General features: G+C 40.6%; 1 protein-coding gene across 2 annotated transcripts in view; it reads right to left on the bottom strand.

The window, feature by feature from the left end:
• The window catches only part of NEK9 (NIMA related kinase 9), a 36,788-nt gene that overhangs the window by 6,589 nt on the left and 11,071 nt on the right, over positions 1-19,128 (bottom strand). For both annotated transcript variants that reach the window (XM_060095804.1, XM_060095805.1), the window contains exons 8-19: positions 18,175-18,239; positions 15,849-15,899; positions 15,201-15,393; positions 13,408-13,552; positions 12,561-12,761; positions 11,651-11,697; positions 10,317-10,472; positions 8,845-8,953; positions 8,175-8,336; positions 4,248-4,418; positions 3,469-3,528; positions 902-1,110 (exon numbers count right to left, since the gene is read on the bottom strand). In XM_060095804.1, the coding sequence (XP_059951787.1) occupies positions 902-1,110; positions 3,469-3,528; positions 4,248-4,418; positions 8,175-8,336; positions 8,845-8,953; positions 10,317-10,472; positions 11,651-11,697; positions 12,561-12,761; positions 13,408-13,552; positions 15,201-15,393; positions 15,849-15,899; positions 18,175-18,239 (1,569 nt within the window). The remainder of the gene's footprint in view (positions 1-901; positions 1,111-3,468; positions 3,529-4,247; positions 4,419-8,174; positions 8,337-8,844; positions 8,954-10,316; positions 10,473-11,650; positions 11,698-12,560; positions 12,762-13,407; positions 13,553-15,200; positions 15,394-15,848; positions 15,900-18,174; positions 18,240-19,128) is intronic.

Below are 19,128 nucleotides of genomic sequence, written 5' to 3'. Positions count from 1 at the left end.
ATAAGAGAAAGAATCTCATCAGTTCTGTTTGAGCCATTTACTTTCGACCAAATTCCCTTCTTGCTATAGCTTTCACTCTGTCGTGACATCAGCACCCTCTAGTGGAGCAGGACAGTTTTGGTTACAACATAGCTCGCCCTACCTGTCAACATCCTGCCATTCCTTCCTCTGAGGAGTGAGTAGTGAAGCGAATTCAAACTCAAATCCAAGAACATTCTGGAGTGTCAGACATGTTTCTCTAACACACTCAGTCTACACAGGCTATTCAGTAAGTTGGGAAGCTCTAAGGTGATGGCAGTGAGGCCAACTGCCAGGTTGCTGAAGGCTGACCTAAAGCTTTAGACAGAACTGTGTGCTGCTTCCTCCATTCATATTCCTATGTAGCTATCAAGTTTAATCTTATTATAGAGGGAGCTTTAAATCTACAGGTTCTCTCTTTGGTGGGGGGGGGAGTAAAAAATTTAAAATTTCTCTAACTATAAATGTTGACTGTAGAAAATGTGAAAAAAACAGATGGGCAAAGGGAGACGATAAAAATCACCAGTAATTCCATCACTCAGAAAACCACTGTTAAAGCATTTCTCTACCATAAGGCATTCCAACTGCCCCAATATTCTACTTCGACGAACCACAGTACAAAATCTAGAAGCTTAATCTTTGCATGCGTGCATTACAAAAACTGCCTTCAAGGAAGGTTGCATTAATTTCCATTCATTTAAGTAATACAGGTATGAGCACATCTTGTATCTTTTCTTGTCAGGAAGAAAAAGGATTAGAGATTTGGTGATTTTGGTTCGGGTATAAATCAGAAACCTAGATGCCTGCTGCAAAACGCTTGGATAGGACATGGGAAACAGATCCTTTCTAGTGCCTACAGAGGTACCTCTACCAAAGGAATTACCTTTCGAAGCCAGCCAGGACAGGAACTGCTGGCCCCACTACTGATCCTCACGGCCTCCGTGGGACTGACTAAACCTTCCATTCCTCGGTCTGCTTCCATCGTTCCTCGGAAGCCTCCACTTGGATCAGGAGTTTCAGATTCCTGCTGACTGTCCTCCTCTTCTCCCCTACCGCCACCGCTGCCACCTCCTGGGCTAGAGCTCTGAACCACTGACAGACACACAGCACAGAAACAGAAAGCTTTGCTATGCAGCGAGACTTACCATCTGATAGCCCCACCGACCCCCGGAGCGGTTCTTAGAGTTGCGTGAAGCAGAACAGCAACAGTGTAAGTCAGATACTGTGGACTGAAGTTTTAGTTTTTATACAAGGTATTGTGTATCAGTATCTTTATAGCAATATTCACTTCTACTTGCCAAACTTGCTTATCCTTATGTCCACAGCAGATTATCAATGTTCCTCAACCACAGCATCCATGCCTTAACAGATATACCCAGACTCCAGCATCCTTCATAGAGGTTCACCTTATTTACTAAAGCTTTTTCACATTTGAGCCAAACACCTCTTAAAGTTGCCAGATAAACTCACCATTAACTCCCTTTCCGGGGAAACACCTGAATGGAGAAGTCCTCAACCGTTAAATTCATTAAATTCTTTAATGACTATTCGTAAGAATTTAAAAAATGTGATGGCTGGTTCTTTAAATATCATGCAGCATATTCCAAGTTACATTTAATGAAGATGAGTTGATGTACAGTCAGGAAATGAAACTGAGTTTTAATATGGGCCAAAGAAAAATATAACTAAGAAAGTAATTTGCCAAAGCTAAAAAAAAAAAAATTGCATGGTATATTCTAAAGTTACATGTAAAAGCTTATTTATGATTACCAGCTAACCTGGCTTGAGGACTGACTATGCCACGCTGTGATCCTACCTAAGCAGCAGAACTGTAGATGCCAAAATAACCTCTTAAGCTTGCTTTTTTGTTTTAAATGGCTTTTTAAAATGTTACATTTGACATACACATTAAGACTATTTTTAACGTATGTGTAAGTTTTGATGCCTAACAAAATAACCATACATGCATCTACTACATGAAAGTACAATTAGTTTCCAATACGGTAGCCATTAGCCAAATATGGTTATTTACATTTAAACAGAATGAAAAATTCAGTTCCTCAGTCGCAAGAGCCACTTTTCAACTGCTCAACAGCCACATGTGGCTGGTGGCTATTACACTGGACAGCACAGACATAGAACATTTCCATTATTGCAGAAAGACCTATGGGACAGGGCTGAACAAGAATATTACCTGTATTGCTCCAACTGCCTTGTGAATTCCTTCCTTCTCTGGCCTCCTACCTATATATAACTACTTGATTAATTTTGTATTTTTCATTTCTTCTTGCAAAAAAAAAACTTTATCACATACTTAGGTATCCTTAAGCAATATATTTATTTTGCTTGTTTCTGAACTTTATAAAAAGGCATGTAGTCTGCTGCAACTTGCTTTTTACATTTCACATTATGGAAAGATTTGTAGATGTTGTTCATTTTAACACATATAATATTCCATTGGATGGTTATAACATATTCAACCAACAAATATTTATTGAGCATTTACCATTTGCCAGGCATTCTTCTAGGCAATGTGGATAAAATTATTGAATAAAAAAGACAAAAATCGTTGCCCTTACAGAGTTTATATTTTCCAGACAATGGACATGTGCTTTTAATCTTATGTTTTTCCTTTAAGTACTGTTCCAGTAAAATGGAGCTGTAATATAACAGCTGTGCTTAGCAAAAAGGTATTTTATCATTTGGGACAGATAATATGCACAAACAGATGCTGAGCAATGGATTACTAAAGGAAACTAACAGAAGGTATGATGTGTGTTTGTGTAAACTAGAGCTCAACAAGTCTAGATCAGATTTTCAACTGTCTTTTTGGAGGATTAGTCTGCTTTCATTCTGGTTCTTCATCTGTTTTGATTGCACAAAACATCAGAATCCAGTTCTGAGACATCAAAGACTACAGGTACTCTAGCAAATGGAAAACCAAAAGGAACACAGATTCAATTTCCTAGCATGGCCCCAAATAAGAGAACCATGAAGAAAGCAGCCAAAGGAAAAGTATTAGAGAGGTCTGGGCTGATTTTCCCAACTACATTGAAAGTTTAGCCAACTTTTAATTCTAAGGGCTTATTCTGAAGGACTACTTCTATAGACTGGAATACCCCTGGGAACACTATGGAAGTAAAGGGTAGACAGAACGCACAGCCCCTAGCATTGTAAGGAAAGGAACAGTACGTAAGTCACAATACAATGTTGGGCAAGCCACATAATTACTCCCACATGTGTGGTGGCAAAGATGTACTCTCCCTCTGACCGCAATGTAAAAGTCATAACTTATTGTGAAACCTACCAAATTATGACCTTCCCTCTTGATCACTGTATTCCTCATTTCCCAAAGATATTTCCTATTTCCTTTTTGGGGAGACTGCACAGAATTCAACCCAAAGACTCACACCTCAGAAAACCACTGGTACCTGAGATACTGCTACTTACCAGTTCCGATGGATAAACCACTGCTATTCGAACGGATGGTCTTAGAATTCAATACTTTCTCTGAGGAAAAATATTCAGTAGGTAAGCATTGTTTACAGCCAGAGACAGGAAAAGTGACAGCCTAGGATAGGGAGTTAATCTAGGAGATAACTGCTATCTCTCATACCAGATATAAATATTATAAGCCAAGCACCAATAGCTACTCTATATTCAACTATGTAGCAATTCTCCACCTTAACTATTCTTTGGCATCACCTGGGAAGCTTTAGAAAGTAGCAATGCCTAGGTCCCACCCCAGAGGTTCTGATTTAATTGGTCAGGACAATGGGATTTCTAAAAACTCCTCAAGGGATTCTAAAGCGCAGCCAAGGTTGTAAACCACTGGCCTAAAGAATGAACTTGTAAACCTTCACACAGATCTTTATAATTTGTTCATAACAAAGGAATCTTTATGCAGAAAGCAGTTATGATTTAGTTTCTTTTTAAAGGTGTACTGTATGTTTCTCACAAAAGCATGAGCAGCACAGATAAACTAATTAGTGGACTACTAGAAGTAACAAATTCTACTGCGAGGCGGGCAGAGCCCGAAGTTGTCATAAGACAGCAAACAATGTTCTATTCCTACCACTAGATATGGTATCACTGACAATTATTAAGACTTACACGAGTAGCTTCTTTTCTTCAGGACACTTCTGTTTGCCAGAATGTGACCATTATAACTTAGGTGTGGGTCTATCCTCTGTCAAAGCCATCCTAACCAACACATATGGAACCCTTACCAACAATGAGAATGGTGTGCCAGCCTCGGCAAGATAAGTCTGGGACGTGATGCAGAGATCCAAAGATAGGCCGAGGCCATGAAGTGCAGATATCAGAGCCATGCGGTCTCTCTGTGGGGGTCATTGCCAGGCGACCATTACCACCATTGCCCCAGGCAAAAATGTGATTATCTAGACAAAAAAAATTAAACAGCAGACAATTGAACAGAACAGTGGCTTCCCAGTGTTCTCTTTTGGGTTCCCCATCTTTATGCCCTAGAGCTAAAAAGATTTTCCACCATGTATAAAACAAGGGAAAGCTATTTATTCCCCTATATAAAGCCTAAACAACTCCTGATGCCACCCAGGTAAAAATGACCACCGCTCCTACATACTGCCATCCATTCATTCACTCATTCAACATTTTTGGTCATTCATTCAAATAATTATTGGGCAACTACTTCATGACAGGCACTGCTTGAGGTGCTAGGAAGAGAGCAGAGAACAAAACAAAGTTGCTGCCCTTGTGTAACTGACATTCTAGTGGGGAGAGACTGATAAATAAATTACTTCAGGTAGCCTTAAGTGCTAAGAAGGAAGATAAACCATAAAGAAAAGTGGAAATAAACAATAATAGTAGGGTATCATTACTTTAGACAGGGTAGTCAGAGAAGTACTTGTTGATACTTGAGCAGAGACCTGATTGAAGTGAGAGAGAACCAGGTGGATATCTAGGGGAAGAGCTTTCCAGGCAGAGGGAATAGCAAAGTGCAAAGTATGTATCACAAACACAACACAGAAGTCCTCTGCAGCTGGAGCAAAGTAAAGGAGGGGACGGTGGCCACAGAAGAGGTCAGGAGGTGACTGAAGTCTGGGTCATGCAGGCCATTCCAATGACTTTGGTTTTTACTGTTTGAGATAGGAAACTAGTAGAGATTCTGAACAGTAGGTATTTAAAAGGATCCCCCAGGCTACCATGAGGAGAACTGACTGCAGGGGCCCAAGGATGGAAGCAGGGAGATCAGTTGTAATAGTGAAGATGGTAAAAAGTGGTTGGGTATATTCTGAAGATAATCTATAGAATTTGCGAATGGATGGGATGTGGGGTGTAGGATAGAGCTGCCATTTTCTGAAACAGGAAGGCTGCAGGAGGAACAGGTTTGAACAGAAGATCGGAAATTTGATTTTGAATACAGTAAGTTTGTTTGAGATGCCCATTACCTCTTATCCAACTCAGGGCATTTTTTAATGAAAAGGGGATGCTATTAATGATTAAGCCCGGACAGTAGGCATGAATCAGGACCAACTTGGGAAGACCATGCTATAAAGCCACTTTATCTTTAGACATCCAAATCAAGGGACTTGAATCAGTGAGTCTAGAAGTCAGGTACGGTAATTAAAGCTATCAGTGCACAGGGAGGATTTAAGGTAATAAGCTCACTTAGAAAATAAAGGGAGAGGGACTTGCCTGGTGGCACAGTGGATAAGACTCTGCGCTCCGAATGCAGGGGGCCCGGGTTTTATCCCTGGTCACGGAACTAGATCTCACATGCATGCCACAACTAAGAGTTCACATGCCGCAACTAAGGAGCCCGGGAACTGCAACTAAGGAGCCCACCTGCCGCAACTAAGACCTGGTGCAACCAAATAAATGAATAAATAAATATTAAAAAAAAAAAAAGAAAGGGAGAGAAGGATTGAGCCCTGGACACTCCAGGCTTTAGACTTGGATACTACAATCATGGCACTGAACCTACCTGACTGCACTAATCTGTTTATACGTATGTCTCCCCTACCCTACTAGACTGTGAGGTCCCTGAGGACAGGGGCTTTCTGAAACTCACTTTTTTTTTTAATTGAAGTATAGCTGATTTATAATATTATATTAGTTTAGGTATACAACAGAGTGATTCAATATTTTTATAGATTACATTCCATTTCAAGTTATTATAAAATAATGGCTATTTTTCCTGTGCTGTTCAATATATTCTTGGTGCTTATTTATGGTATACATAGTAGTTTGTATCTTTTAACCCCATACCCCTATCTTGCCCCTCCCCACTTCTTCCCCACTGGTAACTACTAGTTTGTTCTCACTCTCTCTGTAAGTCTGTTTCTGTTTTGTCATACTTATCCCATTTGTTTTATTTTTTAGATTCCACATATAAGTGATAACAGAGTATTTGCCATCCTCTGACTTATTTCACTACACATAATACCCTCTAGGTCCATACACATTGTTGCAAATGGCAGAATTTCATTCTTTTTAATGGCTGGGTAATATCCCATTCATTGTATATATGTACCACATCTTCTTTATCCAGTCATTTGTTGATGGACACTTAGGTTGCTTCCATGTCTTGGCTATTGTAAATAGTGCTGCTATGAATACTGGGGTGCATGTATCTTTTCGAATTACTGTTTTCCTTTTCTTCGAATACATGCCCAGGAGTGGAATTGCTGGATCATACGATGGTTCTATTTTTGCTGAGACTCACTTCTATAGTCCCAGAGCCTAAAGGAGGACCTGGAGCATAGTAGGCACTCAGTTTATGTCTGCCGTGTGAATGAGGTGATCAAGTACAGTTCAAAGGAGTGGAGGAACATTTATCAACAGGTAATACACCCAGACACAGCGTCTAATTCTATACGCGTCATTCTGAAGTTTAACTTGAGAAGGACACAGATACTGAAGAAACATTACCTCTCCGAGGCCCTGTCAGAAAGTGCTACTGAACTTGCTATACTATTTTTAATCCTCAGTGACATCCTGATTCTGTCCTTCTAGGTACCATTTCCATTTATCTAGCCTGAACTAACCAGTCTGTTCCCTAAAACCACTTGTTTTGGGACAAGCAGGGAAGGTTAATGTGCTACTCTGAAGGCTGGTTCACTTAATTAAATATGGTAACAGGTCACTTATCTGACACTATCGCTGGACCTCTCTTGTGTAAGTAACAGGCACAGACTGAAAGAAAACAAAGACATCCCGGAGCATGAACAATAACAAAAAAAGCCAAAGTGAGTCAAAAGATAAGGAGATGAAATATGTTTTTTTGGTGTTCACTAGTCACAAGAAAGAAGTGGCTACAAAAATCAAGAGAGTTTAGAAGGTGATACAGGAAGAGAGAAAAAAGAAAAAAAGAAAGCACAAGAAAGAGGAAAGGGAGTGAAGGCTAGCAGAAGCTGCAGTAAAGAAGAGAAGTGATAGGAGCAGGATGCTGAGGAGAAGAAACAGCTGAGAGGAAAGAGAGAAGAAAATTCCATTAGACCAATTCAGAAAGTTGAGAAACACATGGTATATAGCCCTTCAAGCCTTAGCAGTCCCTAAAGACATCACTGCAGTGCAGTTGACCCCAACCAAGGAGCAAGGTTAAATTATGTTGTTCTCCTCTCTAGCCACCCAACATTTACTGGAACCAACATGGTACTGGGCAAGAATTTAATAATTCTTAAAACATTGTACCAAAAAAGTTAAAGTAAAAAAAGTAGGGATTTAAGAGTACTAACTTGCCATTTTCCAGAAATCTGACCTTTTTACAGCAATCACTATGTTGGACACATGAAAAGTTAATGAAGCTCCATAGGCATAAAAATTGGCCACCAATTTAACACAGATGAAAAAGTAAACATAATGGCTTCCCTGGTGGCGCAGTGGTTGAGAGTCCGCCTGCCGATGCAGGGAACACGGGTTCGTGCCCCAGTCCAGGAAGATCCCACATGCCGTGGAGCGGCTGGGCCCGTGAGCCATGGCCGCTGAGCCTGCGCGTCCGGAGCCTGTGCTCCGCAACGGGAGAGGCCGCAACAGTGAGAGGCCCGTGTACCGCAAAAAAAAAAAAAGTAAACATATGATCCAGCTACACAAATAACCAGTCCACCTCTTTTGCAAGCAAAAATTAAAATATAGCCATCTATCCAGAAAGCCTGAAATAACATGTACAGACTCACCATCAGTGGCAGCAATGGTAAACTCATCACCGCAGGAGACTCTGATCACTTGCTTTCCACCTAGGGGGCCCCCCAACAGGTTGATTCCTAGACGCTTCTTATAATTTCCAACGCCCAGCTGTCCACACTTGTTGCAGCCAAAGGTCAGCAGCCGGCCTCGCTCTGAGACAGAAGCAAAAATAAATAACCAGGTGCAAATGGGTCATGAAACAGAGGGAAAATGCAGACAATGCAGAGTCCCACAGACTAGCTTCTGGTTGTTAGAGTATACAAATATAAAGCTAGCTACACAATACTGGACCTAGGGCAGCTAGGGCATCTAGAACTATGACCAGTTAGACCCAGGAAGTGATTCAATATTATATATTCTATTTTAAATGTGGAAAATGGGTACTATTTAACTTAGAAAACTTATAGATGGTGCTAATTACAAATAGCAGTTGCCAGAAATTGTAGCTGTGGTATTCTCATTAAGGAATGTATTGATTATATACTTATAATGATTACCAACAAAACATTTGTTTGAATGCCCAAGTTGTTAATAAGATAGTACTGGATAATGGGGGGAAATCAGGAGAATGTGTACATATAGTTAAGAAGCGCTACTACTTGATAGAATAAAAGAGCCTGAAATACGAAGGCCTGTGTCCACAGCTGTACATCAACTCACCATCAATAGCAGCAGTGTGAGTCTTGCCTGGGGCAATTGTACGGATCTTGTAAAAGGACAACTGTTTGGCCAAGGTAAAGGAGGTTGTGTAGGGGACTTCGTGGTATGCCTGAAACAAGGTAGAACACAAAGCAAAGACTCATGAAGTAAAAAATGGAGGGGAAACAGGCTGAAAATGTTGTCGTGGTGACCAAAAGGCCTTTCAAGTGAATCATGTTATTAAGAAGGTGCCAGGTAGCTTTTCATCTCCAATAGAATAAAAGAAGAAATAAGCTCAATATGTAATCAGAGAATTTAGTATGAAGCAGGACTTTCTGACCACAAAAGTTTTAAGATTCCTAAATTAGGGTATGCAAAACATGAACTCTCCATCCCAGAAGGCATCTATATAAGGATAGAATCATTTGACTTTTGTCTTGGTTATACACTCTACATACCTAACAAAAGCAGGGGAAGGAATTAAAATCCTGAAGACTCTGTCCAGCCCATCAGTTTACTGTGATCTAATTTTACCTACAATATTCTCAACTTGTTAAAACCCACGTTCCCTTTAGATTAGCATAAAAATAAATCTTACCATGTAAGTTTAAAATTTCACAACAAACACAATGTTGTAACAAAACTCAAATCAAGTAATGGTAATTCTGAATATGCCTTTTCAAAGTACATGGACACCCTCCCCAGACCTGCTCCAAATTTGCACTCTCCCATTTCACAATCACTACTTTAGAGATTGCTTAAAAACTAATTCTTATCTTTTCCATTGAGACAGCAAACTTGTCTCAATATGACTCTTTAGAAAATGACAAAAACTCATCATACTAACACAAAGAGGGGACTAGTACTTAATATCAGTGGCGAATGTATGACATCCTTGAAGGAGGTGAACGGTAATTATATTTAATAAGCCTGTATAGGATCAGTGATTTGAGAGTAATCATAAAAACTCCCTAGAGAGGTGATACATGGAAAAATGTTTCTTTTCATAATGTTAATTTTCTTGTATCTACTTCAGTGATAAGGCAGAATCTGAATTCCATCACTGATTGATTGTAATCAATTTATTTATTGAGGTATAACGTACTATACAATATTGTACAGCTTGATACATTTTTCTAAAGGTATATAAATGTAAAACTACCATCCAGATCAAGATATAGGCCATTTCCATCCCCCTAGGATCCCTCCTACCCTTTCTGTCAACACCTATGCCCCTCTTTTCCAGAAGCAACCACTGTTTTGACTTTTGCCATCATAAGTTAATATTGCCTGTTCTGAAACTTCATATAATGGGCATCGTATAGTATGTACACTTTGGTGGCTGGCTACTTTACTGGACATAATGCCTGTGAGATCGTCACTTTATTCTTAAGTCAAATTCCACGGTCACAAACCAATAATAGCATTTCCAAAGAAATTCCAACCTAGAGAAGTTCTGATGATGTACTTAGGATACCAAACGGGGTACTCACTTCATGATTGATGATTCCAGACATGCACTGATTCAGACCCAGTTTGTTGAACTCATTGAGTCCACAGGCCAGCACTTTGCCTGACTGGGTCAGCAGAAATGTCCCATCACAGCCACACTGAACTGCAACAATAATCAAGGCCTTGGGAACATCCACCTGCAAGAAAAAAAAAAATCAGAAAATCTCCCAAACATAACTTGTATTAGGAAAAAACCCTCAAATTCTTTCAAAAATGATGCTCTGCATTTAGCAGAATGACTACAGGGAAATAAAGGTTGCTCTATTTTCTTCAGATTTGCCCAGCAGCTTAGAGGCTACTGTTTTCAACAAGGAGCTCAAGTTTTATAATAAAGTAAAAGAAGGCAATGCCAGGTCAGCTAAAAGTTTTAGCAATAGGTCCTACTTAGGAAGACTTCTCAGAAAACACTGGGAAAAGAGAAGCTTCCATCTATTACTGATTTAGTCCTCTGAGATGCAGAGATCCCATGATCGTTATAGAAGAAACTCAGTAGCCCTGTGGGGTGCCAGTGTGGTCATATAATAAGTGAGGTCACCAAGGACTGAGGCAGAAGCCAAGACTTGTGAAGGCTCACATCCCTCTGCAGCTAACGAGACAGGGCTGAAGAGTGGTGGGGGCACATGATGGATGTCTGAAACCGGAAAACTCAAACCGCAAACCTTCTCCTATAGTCTTTTCAGGAGAAGAGGAATAGCTGTGAATCCTATTGACTGAGAATAGTCCCACAGATATAGGTTAATTTTTAGAATGTAAATAAACATTGTTAATAGTGAACAGTGGGTGAGCCTGTGTCCTAGGGCGCATGTGACCGTGCTCTCTCTGCTTGTTTCAGCTCCCGCGCCAGCTCTCACAGTGCCAGCTCTTGCAGTACTGAGAGGAATTAGATATTACATTTCATACAGTATGACCCCTAAATACAAACAACTACTTCATTTGGTATCCAGCTGTGGAAAAGGGAAGGGAAATGGCTGTGCTGGGTTAAGGGATACTCTATTGCTTTCCGATATTTCCCATCCAGGGTGTGTTTAGCTTGATGTGACTTTTTCGCTATACATTCTGATTTTAGTGCTCATCCCCAAGCAAGATGTGACTCCAGAGTGTCCACAGTGGCTGCATCTTCTTTCGCAACTTTTTATGATTTAGTCAGATGATAAGACCACATAGTGCTAAATTAGGAATCCTGGATTGTCAGTCTCCCAGATAGGAAATATTTCAGGGATAAACACCTTGATATGAGGAGTCAGGTAAAGAGGACATATTACTGGAGTCTGTGTGACCTAGATAGGCTCTAGGAAGAAGTTGCCTCTGATTTTACCTTTTGTGGTGTATAATAATCCTCTTCTGAATCCAAACCCAGCCTTCCTGAGACACACATAAGAAAGAAAATCATTAAAATGAGGGTTTCCAGGGACTTCCCTGGTGGTGCAGTGGATAAGACTCCACGCTCCCAATGCAGGGGGCCCTGGTTGGATCCCTGGTCAGGGAACTAGATCCCACGTGCATACTGCAACTTAGAGTTCGCATGCCACAACTACGGAGCTGGCGAGCTGCAACTAAGGAGACCGTGAGCTGCAACTAAGGAGCCCACGTGCTGCAACTAAGACCTGGTGCAACCAAATAAATAAATAAATAAATAAAAAGAAATCAAATCAAATCAAATCTACTGTACCTCTCAACTTAAAAAAATAAAATAAAATGAGTGCTTCCTTCCCAATGAAAATATTCTATAAGATTCTCTTTTACTGGACTTCCCTGGTGGCACAGTGGTTAAGAATCTGCCTGCCAATGCAGGGTACACAGGTTCGAGCCCTGGTCTGGGAAGATCCCACATGCCATGGAGCGACTAAGCCCGTGCGCCACAACTACTGAGCCTGCACTCTAGAGCCCGAGAGCCACAACTACTGAGCCCGCGTGCCACAACTACTGAAGCCCACTCACCTAGAGCCTATACTCCGCAATAAGAGAAGCCACCGTAATCAGAAGCTCACGCACTGCAACGAAGAGTAGCCCCTGCTTGCCGCAACTAGAAAAAGCCCGCGCACAGCAACAAAGACCCAACGCAGCCAAAAATAAATAAATAAATAAAATTAAAAAAAAAAAAAAGATTCTCTTTTACTGAATCAACACTTCTCAAATAGAGGCTGCATGATGTGTTTAGAGGCACACAAGCAAGAGGTCAGGTTGTCCGCCTGGGAATAAGTGGACAGAGTCAAGGCTACACCTACCATATTCACCACAGCCCCAAGAGTAGACTTCTTTGTTTCGTGTCAAAACCACCACATGATTATCTCCACAGGAGACCTGCTCCACTGGATTGTTCAGGAAGAAGTCCAGATGCATGGGTTCTAATAGTTCAGGGCCAGCAATCCTGTCCATGCCCATGCAGCCATAATAGTCAGATCCAAACGCATAGAGCTGACCTTCATCTGTGAAAGGAAGGAAAGCAGAACCCACCAAAGGAATGACTTATTTTGTCTAATCAGAAAGCTGGGCAGGGCTGGAATGAGGATGACCTCAGCCAATGAGCTCATATGGGATGATTATATCAGAGAAATCGGATAGACTGTCCATCAAGCCTAGAGTTGTTGGTATTTAGGGGGTCATGTGTACTGTTACAGTAACAGTTAAAAAAAGAATGGTGGGATGATACATTAAAGAGGCTTAAAATTTTACCGGGGCCATCTCTATTTTACAGAAAAAAAGGGAAGCACCAAGGAATCATAAAGTGAGTAATGGCAAGACCCAAACTAAATTTGAGCTCCAAATTCCTGACTCAGCGTTATCTACACCTGACTAGGTAGTGAGGTTATTTCTGCTCCCCCCACAACTGGGACATACGATATATTTCTCCTAATCCCACCTCTTCTGTTATCCACCTGCCTTCTCTTTGCTCATCACTACTCTAATGCTATAGCAAGTTGGGCATGTTGTTATTAATGTGTATAATATTTGCTCACTGTCTTTGGTTCTTTGGATACTGTCTTTTGTTGTAAAATCCCAACTAAAACTGCATAGAATTAAGTAAAATACCCCACATTAAATGCACCTGGGTGCTTTCTGCTGCTGGCTTACCTGTTACACAGACAGTGAAATCATCACCACATGACACCTGACGGATAGCTTTGCCTTGCAACTTTTCCACGTGCTTTGGCTGTCGGTAGGAGGCTTTGTCTCCATGGCCCAGCTGACCATGGAGTTTAGTACCCCCTTGCATGTTCTGTGAAATAAATAGGTCTTGTGAAGTTTTAAACTTTTCACACCAAATCTTTAATCTAATCTTTAGTATCACTTCTTATTAAGAAAAGCAGTAGGAAAAAAATCAGTTGGAAATATACAAACGGGGGGAAAAAAAAGGTAAGAGGATTAAACCTTTTAATGGTAGATAGTAAAAAACCCCTGCCAACAGATAAAGATTTTTAAAGTATCCAGACTGATATCCATCAGGCCTTAAAAGGACCCATTCTCAATTTTGTCTTTCTTCTTCAAGTCTAAGGTGAACTGTCTATTTAATTATGGGTGATGATGAAAAAATTCTTTATGTAGTCTAATTTGATTGTTTTTTTACAGGAGTACAGCCTCTTGGAAATCCTTGTAAAAGTTTTACAAATTTTGGTCACAGTTTCCCTGAAATACGTAACAGTCATAAGGAATCTGGTAACATCAAAGACGCTGCTATAAAGCACTGAGAATAGTCCTACATGACTTTTCAACAGTTTTAAAGACATAAGTAATTCTTCCCATTCAATAACTCAACTGTAAGTCCTTACACAAATGTTTTTTAAGGCACTCATTTCAATCCACCTCTGGCAGCCCCCCAGAAGCTAGTTCTTTAAGTGAGAGGATTTTAGGAAATAACAGCAAGTTAAAACTCTACAACAGAGGCCAAATCACTCATTCTTTCTCTCAATCAATCAATAGTTGAGTGTCTACTCTGTCACACACTGGGGATAAAGCCTGTCCTCATGGAGAAGTTATCTGAAACTACTGGAAAAAATGAGCTCCCTCAGGAAGGAGGAAGAGTGGGAAGACCCAAGAACCTAAGATAAGACAAGGTCGGGTAAAGAAAAAGCAGCCTGAAGTGAGCCTGAGAAGGCACAGCGGAAGAGACAGGAGCAAAGTCAAGAGAACATGCTCTTGCGGAAGCCAAGGGAAGACCAGGCTTCAAGGAGGGAGTGACCAACTATGTCAGATACTACAGGAGATCAAGCAAGGACTCAAGTGTACCTATCTGTTTTATTTTCACAATTTATAGGTCATTTTGTCAAGAGTAGTTTCAATTGAGTGGAGGGATGGAAGCTGCACTGTAGGTGAATGAGCAATGAGTGGGAGATAAGAAAAGAGACAGCAAAAATAGGCAGTTTGTTCAAGGTGAGAGGATAGAAGCTAGAGGGGAACAAAGGAAAATTCTACTCAAGATATTCCATCTTCAATCACTGATGGAGGTCTTAGAATTTTCCTGACATGGTACACTGCTTCATTTGTTTACAAAGCTATTTCACAGGTATGAGTTGCTCTGAAATGCATGGTAATAGAACAGAGTAATTAAGTGACCTTCTGAAATCACCCAGTGGTAAATGAGAATCCAATCTCCTGAGTCCAAGCCTTTTAATTCTTTCTCTTTCTTTCTCTCTCTTTTATTCATTCATTCAAAAAACATTTATAAGCGACCTAACATGTACCAGGCATTGGGGATACATCAGTGAACTAAACAGACAAAATCCCTACTCTCTAAAGAGCTTACATTCCATCATCCCATGCTGCCACTTCTGCAGCACATGTTCAACCAACAAAATTCTTAGACAGCCTGGGCCCCAGTAAACAATGAGGCGCACATCACTGTTCTAAAGTACGTAGCTTTCACTTACCACCCAGGTGTATAGTTCCTTCTCCACTGTGACCACAGCAAAGTGGGTATTCCCTGCACACACCTGCCGGGCACTACAGCCACTCTTGATGACATCCAGTTTCTGGGGAGTGGATTTCCCACCACCCCAAACATAGACTTCACTGGTTCGGGATGTTACCACAGCAATGGGTGCTTCAGTCACAGTGCTTGACCTGACGACAACCCCCAGAACAAAGGAACATTTAACATAAAAATTATATCAAAGAAAAATGCTTCCAGTCTTTTTCCTGAGAACTGCCGATTATGGTATGAGAAAGTATGTTCTTTCTCGACAACTTATTTCAACCCTCTATCATAGCAGGCTTTGCAATTCCTGCCTTAAGGCTTCATCACAGCTCAGCCAGATCAGATAGCGGTCTGATCCATAACACCTACAGTTTTCAACTTTTCAACATTCATCATGATAATGATGTCCACTTTAGCATGAGGGTAAAATTATAGCTTTCTTTTTCTCTGAAATGACTATTTGACATTTAAGAAGATGTTGGCTTCTGAAAGGATGCCAAAGGCTTCTTACTGGGATCAAACAATGTCCAGACCCAAGAAAGAAAGACCCCCTGGTGGTAATTTAAGATATATTACTTTTCAAGAGTCTCTTGAGCGTTACCTTGGTCTCTTTGTAGGTGCATTAAGCAGTGTGACTTTTTCCTCCATCTCTCTACCAAAAGAAAAGCAAAGATACATGAGAGAAATAATAGGTTCCTATATTGCACTCGTGTCTCTTTAAAACCTTCAACAGACTTAATCTTCTATAAACCATATGCCTCCCACAATGTTACAATACTTTTAGGAAAGTACTTCGATACAACTGAAACAGTTCTATAGGCCTAGCATTAGACAATTCATTAAATACAAGGGGGCCAGCAGTCTGGGGCCATTTGCTTTCTGTCTCTGAGGAATGTTCCAGGCCAGACCAGAGAGCCTTGAGAACCTCTGATGCTCGTTTCAGGAACCTGCTGACATCTTCCTTTAGTCTGCCCACTGACTCCCTAAACTCAACATCTCTAAAGCTCAGCTCATTGTCTTTCTCCAATACAGCTTTTCTTTCTGACTCTCCTAATTCTGTAACTGGCACCCTCTATTCTCCCAGTGAACTAGGTTTAAAACTTCAGTGATTCTGGACTCAGCTGTCTTCCTTTCTTCAATATTCAAGTTTTATAGATTCTACTTATACAATGCCCTTTTACTCACGTCTCCTTCCCAGTCTCACCACCTTGGTTCTGGGCAGCTCTACTTCCCAACTGGGCTGTGGTAGCACCTGATTGGTCTCACCACAGTTTCAATCCACTTTAATCGGTCCTATACTGATTTAACACTGATATTAGTACTGCTACATAACTCTTCCTAAGGCGCATCTCTCATCACATGAACCTCCCTCTCATAAATAACCAACACTTCCGTACTATTCCTTGAGTAAAGCACAGATTCCTTCATCTGGCATTCAACATTCTCTGCCTACCTTTCCAGCCTTCCTTCCCTGTATCCACTCCCATGTTCTAACTCAGGGTTCTCATTCTGCCTAAATCAATTATAGCTGAAGACCTGGGGTGGTGCTTAAGAACCAGCATTTTCTTTAAAGTTCCTGAGGTGTTGCTATTGAGAACGCCAGGTCTAGAACTTCTTAGTGCTTCCTGAATACTTCCACAATTCCCTGTGTCTGTGCTTTATCTGGAAAGCTCTTTGTCTTCTGTTTTTCCATCAAAGAACAAAGTTCTAACAAAGTACTACATGTAAATCTCCAACTCTCTCAATAAAAATTGCATTATCAATGGAAATATTTAAATAAGAGATTTAAACAGTGATTATATTGTTGGAAAATAAGCCAGATAAAGAATTAGAATATGCTTAACTAGCCCTAAAGGGTGATATTGCCTGAATACGAATAGAACATAAATGGAAGGTTACAGTGCTGCATCTGGAGTATTATACATCATTCTACGCACTAAAACACTGGCTGGAGATCAACTGGAGAACCAGAAAAAGATTAATTTAATACAACAGAATAAAGGTTACTGACCAAACAGCAGAGATTATGGAATTAAGTATACACTTAACGCATCTAAGGGCAACACTTGAAACAGCACAGTACATGTTTGAATATTGGGAAGATTCAAAAACAAAGAACTGGTAGAGGAGGAAGAAGGGTTGTTAGGCAAAAATAGTATAACAGGATGAAATAGAGACTAGAGCGTTTAAGAAGGACGAACAACACCTCTTCCTCTGAGTTAGGGTTTGAAGCCTCCTACAAAAAGTGAGGGATAAAGGACCTTCTTCCTACCTCTAGAGACCTTTAACACAAAATAAACCTCAGGAAATAACCTGTCATGAATCAATCAACCTCGACTACAGGAAATGGGCAAAAGGTATCTGAAGAGGACCCCTCCAATTGCCATCTACCATCTAAGCAAATGCACTAAAAAGCAAAGGCCTGGTCCAAATCCACACTACTATCCAACAATTGTTGAGCACCATGTGCCAGGCCCTGGGCTGAGCACTTTATATGCATTACCTCCTTTAATCCTCACCCTACCTCACTTTATAGAGAAAACTAAAGGACAGAGATGTTCAATAACTTGACAAAGATAATGACACAACTCAGATACAAACATAAGGATGTCTGAGTCCAGAGCCCTCCTCTCTTAGTTACTACACTCTAGTGCCCAAACTCTAGATTAGAACTCACAGAAGATGGGGAGGAGTGAAGGGCTCCAGGGTCTCATCAGTATCAATTTAGAACAAAGTAAGTAGCACAGGTTAAGGAGGTGAAAGTCAGGAACTACATCAAGCAATGAAAGCAGAGATGTTGGAAGAAAACAGCAGCAGAGTGGCAAAGTCAGGAGACACCACCCTCTCTTTGTAGTACTCTGGCCAGGCTTCTAACAGTCAGCCGGCCATCGACAGAAAGAAAATGAAGCAACTCCTTTGCTCTTTACCTTCTGCGTTTCCTGAAAAGGGGGCGATCCAGAAGTTCATCTGCAGTGGGTCTCTGCTCAGGGTCCTAAAAAGTATCAGTGGGTTAGTTTTAACTTAAAGGGAACGCGCAAGGGACTTCCTGGTGGTCCAGTGCGTAAGACTCCATGCTCCCAATGCAGGGGACCAGGTTTGATCCCTGGTTGGGGAACTAGATCCTGCATGCATGCTGCAACTAAGAAGTGTGCATGCCCCAACTAAGAATACATGTGCCCCAACTAAGAAGTCCACATGGCGCAATGAAGATCCTGTACGTCACAACAAAGACCTGGTGCAGCCAAAATAAATAAATAAATATTTAAATAAATAAATGGAATGGGCAAAATGGGATCTAAAGACGTATTTTACTTCCTCTTAGAAGGCTGTAGGTTTGTTATTCAAAGATCACTATATACCATCCTTCTGTTTCAAAAAACCTATTTCTTATGTCACATTCTATGCTTCATGCTCACTATCATCAACACTTATATGTGAATGAGAATGCACCTTCCTCACTTGTTTTAACTGTTAGGGCAGTGGTTCTCAAATTTCAGTATATATAGTACATAAGAATCTCCTGGAGTGCCTGTTACAAATAAAGATTTCTGGGCTTTATCCACAGAGATTCTGATCCAGTCAGTCTGGGGTGGGGCCCAGGAATCTTCATTTTCTTCTTGTAAAACTCCTCCATCCCCTGGCGATTCTAATGCCTGTGGTTCCTGGACCACCTTTGAATAATGCTGACCTAGAGCTGCATTGCAAGGCAACTGTGACATTTAGAACTGTATACATTCTGCACATTAGGAATTCTAAATTACCTCTATTATTTTATAAAATCAATTTTAAAAAATTAATCTTGATCATAAAAAATGGAGCACAATTTAGATGGTAAATTCATTTCACAAATTAGTAGAGGAAGAATTTGTTGGCTGAAGCAC

Source organism: Mesoplodon densirostris, chromosome 4 (genome assembly GCF_025265405.1).
Source record: "Mesoplodon densirostris isolate mMesDen1 chromosome 4, mMesDen1 primary haplotype, whole genome shotgun sequence".
Classification (NCBI taxonomy): Eukaryota; Metazoa; Chordata; class Mammalia; order Artiodactyla; family Ziphiidae; genus Mesoplodon; species Mesoplodon densirostris.
The sequence above is the reverse complement of the archived record's forward strand: the minus strand, read 5'-3'. Positions and strand labels throughout refer to the sequence as shown.